Source organism: Coccinella septempunctata, chromosome 9 (assembly GCF_907165205.1).
Source record: "Coccinella septempunctata chromosome 9, icCocSept1.1, whole genome shotgun sequence".
NCBI lineage: Eukaryota > Metazoa > Arthropoda > Insecta > Coleoptera > Coccinellidae > Coccinella > Coccinella septempunctata.
Window position 1 is genome coordinate 19487276 of NC_058197.1, and position 4809 is coordinate 19492084.

The 4809-nt window shown below is 42.0% G+C and overlaps 1 protein-coding gene across 1 annotated transcript; it reads right to left on the reverse strand.

Annotated features, from left to right (window-relative positions):
- Window positions 1–849: 849 nt before the first annotated feature.
- On the reverse strand, window positions 850–1490 carry LOC123320323. The gene is made up of 3 exons (XM_044907627.1): window positions 1240–1490; window positions 1114–1171; window positions 850–907 (listed from the first exon to the last, which is right to left on the reverse strand). Exons 1-3 carry the CDS (start codon window positions 1465–1467, stop codon window positions 867–869), a joined length of 327 nt encoding a protein of 108 aa, XP_044763562.1. The 5' UTR covers window positions 1468–1490; the 3' UTR covers window positions 850–866.
- Between the last annotated feature and the right edge of the window lie 3319 nt (window positions 1491–4809).

Sequence of the window (4809 nt, forward strand, 5' to 3'; positions counted from 1 at the left end):
GGAATTCCCTCCTTGTCCGTCGTCCCGGTCATAGACGGGACGAACAGGGACGGAATTCGGAATTCCCTCCTTGTCCGTCGTCCCGGTCATAGACGGGACGAACAGGGACGGAATTCGGAATTCCCTCCTTGTCCGTCGTCCCGGTCATAGACGGGACGAACAGGGACGGAAAGCACACAAATGCGTGTTTCCTTCCTTGTCCGTCGTTCCGGTCATAGACGGGACGAACAGGGACGGAAAGCACACAAATGCGTGGTTTCCCTCCTTGTTCGTCGCCCCGACCATAGACGGGACGAACAAAGACGGAAAGCACACAAGTGTGTGGTTCCCTCCTTGTCCGTCGCCCCGGCCATAGACGGGACAGACAGGGACGGAAAGCACACAAGTGTGTGGTTTCCCTCCTTGTCCGTCGTCCCAGTCATAGACGGGACGAACAGGGACGGAATTCGGAATTCCCTCCTTGTCCGTCGTCCCGGTCATAGACGGGACGAACAGGGACGGAATTCGGAATTCCCTCCTTGTCCGTCGTCCCGGTCATAGACGGGACGAACAGGGACGGAAAGCACACAAATGCGTGTTTCCTTCCTTGTCCGTCGTTCCGGTCATAGACGGGACGAACAGGGACGGAAAGCACACAAATGCGTGGTTTCCCTCCTTGTTCGTCGCCCCGACCATAGACGGGACGAACAAAGACGGAAAGCACACAAGTGTGTGGTTCCCTCCTTGTCCGTCGCCCCGGCCATAGACGGGACAGACAGGGACGGAATTCGGAATTCCCTCCTTGTCCGTCGTCCCGGTCATAGACGGGACGAACAGGGACGGAAAGCACACAAGTGTGTGGTTTCCCCCCTTGTCCGTCGTCCCGGTCATAGACGGGACGAACAGGGACGGAATTCGGAATTCCCTCCTTGTCCGTCGTCCCGGTCATAGACGGGACGAACAGGGACGGAAAGCACACAAATGCGTGTTTCCTTCCTTGTCCGTCGTCCCGGTCATAGACGGGACGAACAGGGACGGAAAGCACACAAATGCGTGGTTTCCCTCCTTGTTCGTCGCCCCGACCATAGACGGGACGAACAAAGACGGAAAGCACACAAGTGTGTGGTTTCCCCCCTTGTCCGTCGTCCCGGTCATAGACGGGACGAACAGGGACGGAATTCGGAATTCCCTCCTTGTCCGTCGTCCCGGTCATAGACGGGACGAACAGGGACGGAAAGCACACAAATGCGTGTTTCCTTCCTTGTCCGTCGTCCCGGTCATAGACGGGACGAACAGGGACGGAAAGCACACAAATGCGTGGTTTCCCTCCTTGTTCGTCGCCCCGACCATAGACGGGACGAACAAAGACGGAAAGCACACAAGTGTGTGGTTTCCCTCCTTGTCCGTCGCCCCGGCCATAGACGGGACAGACAGGGACGGAAAGCACACAAGTGTGTGGTTTCCCTCCTTGTCCGTCGCCTCGACCATAGACGGGACAGACAGGGACGGAATTCCCTCCTTGTCCGTTGCCCCGGCCATAGACGGGACAGACAGGGACGGAAAGCACACAAATGCGTGTTTCCTTCCTTGTCCGTCGCCTCGACCATAGACGGGACAGACAGGGACGGAATTCCCTCCTTGTCCGTCGCCCCGGCCATAGACGGGACAGACAGATCTGTATATACAGAGTGATTCACCAAGACCGTTTCGTGAATTTCAAAGAAAAATCGTGATAAACACTTGAAATTAAGTTGTTAAGCTTCAATTAAGTTGTTAAGCTTTGTTGGGAGAGATGAATTCTTGGAATAAAACTCCAGATTCGTCCGACCTCCGGTTTTGCCAGAAATGACACGACCATTTTTCAATGTAACACCAAGTTTTCTTATTCATTATCAGACCACTCATTGAATTCTACATTTGTCCGGAATCTTAGAAAAATCTAAAAATTTTCTCAAATAGTGCATTATTCCAATATTTTGAGATGAAATTTACGAATTCTCTAGACTTCATTAGAAGACATACCAAAACTTCTCAATGTTTTAAGTCATGAAGTATATGGTTCAATTGAATTTCTAATCAACGGAGAAGAAGCACTGGCCTTCTTTTAATACAATCTAGAAAATCGGAAATTTTTATGTAAAAAGATCTCAAAGTTATCAACATTAAAGCAATTCAATGATCATGATTAAGAAAACTGGGTGTTACATTAAACAAACGAAAGTAGATACAATTTCCGGTAAAACGAGAAAGAGAACGAATTTAAAGCTTAACTATAAAATTTCAAGTGTTTATCTCGCGTGTTTCCTTGAAATATTCCAACCAACAGTCCTCGTGTGTAATATACATGGTGTTTCCTAAACATAACAAATAAACTCTGGGTATACTTCGAGAGATTTGGACGTAGATAGAGGGAAGAGAAGATACCGCATTGCGCAGCTACGAAGGAGAACTTTCTGTGACCAACATCAACATGTTTTTGTTTACCACAAATTACACAATTTCCAGGCATGTCGACAACGATATTCCCGATACACAAACCGAACGAAGCACTATTACACCAAACCATAGACTTAAAACATCAAGTCTATGCACCAAACACAAATTCACAAACACGATAATGAACATTCGAATATTGTGGTAAACATAAACAAAGATGGAGTAGAGGCACAGTAAATATAAACATAAACATGGAGATGTTGGACACACTTTTTTTGTTGTTTACGTTATTTTCCCCCTCTCTATCTACGGATTTGGACTCGAAAAAGTCCTGTGGGCGTATGTCCGGAAATGCTTTGTTTCTAAGATACAGGGCGTTACATGTTTCCCAAATAAATAACAAATATCCATCGATATTTTCGAAAAGACAAATTTCAACAATTCTTGTAATTTGAGAAGCTTTTTGATAACAATAAAATTTATCATTCGATTGCTCTACTGTTTTTTTTTTGAATAACTAACGTTCTCAATATTTTTTACACACATGGTACATCTTAGAGAAAAAGATGCAAGAGTCCTTTTATATTCTAAATGAATGAATTTTACTCTGGCGTACTATTTTCTTTCGAAAATATGAAAGTCAATGCCCGTACAAACACTACTAAACTTGCTAAAGAACGTGAAATAGGCACCTTTATGAGGTGTCCCTTCTAACGAAATTATAGAGCAATTTATTATTTGTATGTGAAAATTGAACGCCCTGTAATTTGAAAACAATGCATTTCCGGACAAAGACCAGCAGGGGACCTTTCTGACCCCAAATCACTCTGAGAATAATACCCTGAATTTATTCCCCATGTCATGGAAACACCCTGTATAATACAGGGTGGTTGGCCATAGACTAGTGATCAATGCAGGTCATCTAGGCCTTTCGGTCTGACTTTTCGATATCTCTGTAACTTGAAAATGAGTGGTTTCTTTGAAATTCGTATTATTGAAAATTGGGAATTCCTTCGGATTCGGAATTATCAAATCCTAAGCAGAATGAAGGATGAGTATTTATGATTCCGTGAATGTGTTTTTTTTACAACATGAAGAAGTAAGAAATTGATATTAATCAGAAAATATTGTTATTTTGCACTTTGAATTTTTATTATGTGAATTGAATTCTGTCATTCTGCCTAAGATTGATAATGTCCAAAGAATTCACATTTCAATAATACATTTTTTAAATTTATTTTTCAGGAGGCGTGCTGGTGTGTGTTGATGAATCAGGATTGAAAAAAAAATGATTGAAAAGAGTGCTTTTGATATCCGGAATCCCAGCAGGTGGTATTGAAATAATTGAAAACAGGACCTTAATCTCAAAAATTAAAATGAAATATGATTTTTTATATTTGTTACTCTGATTAGAGATATAAATTTATTGTAATACAATGTAAATATAGTTCGAATAAAGTTATTATTATTTAAAAAGAGTGTAATTTGCAAAGTGAAGATAGAATTTTTTAAATTCTGAAATCAAAGAATTTCCAACTGACCCAGAAAATAGAGTTTTGATATCTCAAAGAAAAATCCCAATATTCTGTGTAGTGTTCTGATATTCTCGGAATTGCAAGTGCCCACAAAATTTCATCAAAATCGCAACACTCATTCTCAAGCTATAGGCACCAAAAATTTAGGCCGAAATCCACTAATCACCCAGTACCTAAAACTATAATGGCCTTAGGGTACGAAAGAGGCAACTCTTCCGAAAGGCCCAGATGACCTGCATTTACCATTTGGCTAGGGCCAACCGCTCGTGAAACACTCGGTATAACAGACTGTCTCCGGATTAACAGGTTTAAGTTCGGATGTAGGTTCAGTACCTGAAAATAAGACGAAAAGTGTCTATGTAGTCAAGCCCGGAAACGCTCCGTTGCTTTAAAAATCACGACTTGATTGCGGCTTTGATTTTAGTCAATTCCTTAACAGAGGTAAACAACTGAAATTTTGCAGGGGTATTCTTCAAATAGAGATGCACCGAGAACTCTTGTTCTCACTCATCATCCATAGCCAGAGAGGAGTGAAATCGACAACCTTTTTTTTTTCACCATATTTTTTGAAGCTCATCAAAAAATATACATTGAAATGAAAACTTTTTTGCCTTTAAGCTGAGTATAAATAACCTTCGGTCTGTTTTTGAACATCACATCGGTATATTCCTCAATTGAAAACAAAAACACAACAAAGTAAATCGTTAATGCTATTTGGGTGGTCTAACCAACATTCGAAATTAGAAAAGTTCGATCTTAAGCAACAAGAGAAGATCATGAAGGTTTTTTTAATGTTGTTCAAAAATAGAGCGTAGGACTTATTAAATTTTTTTACGTAGGTATTGTCATTTCTAGGATA

What these genes read in the sequence shown, in the direction of transcription:
- LOC123320323 (XM_044907627.1), bottom strand. Translation starts at nt 1,467, where the DNA reads ATGGTCGAGGCGACGGACAAGGAGGGAAACCACACACTTGTGTGCTTT. An exon ending in TGACCGGGACGACGGACAAG is followed by an intron (nt 1,172 to 1,239) that starts GAAGGAAACACG and finishes ACGACGGACAAG; the next exon opens with GAGGGAATTCCGAATTCCGT. An exon ending in TGACCGGGACGACGGACAAG is followed by an intron (nt 908 to 1,113) that starts GGGGGAAACCAC and finishes ACGACGGACAAG; the next exon opens with GAGGGAATTCCGAATTCCGT.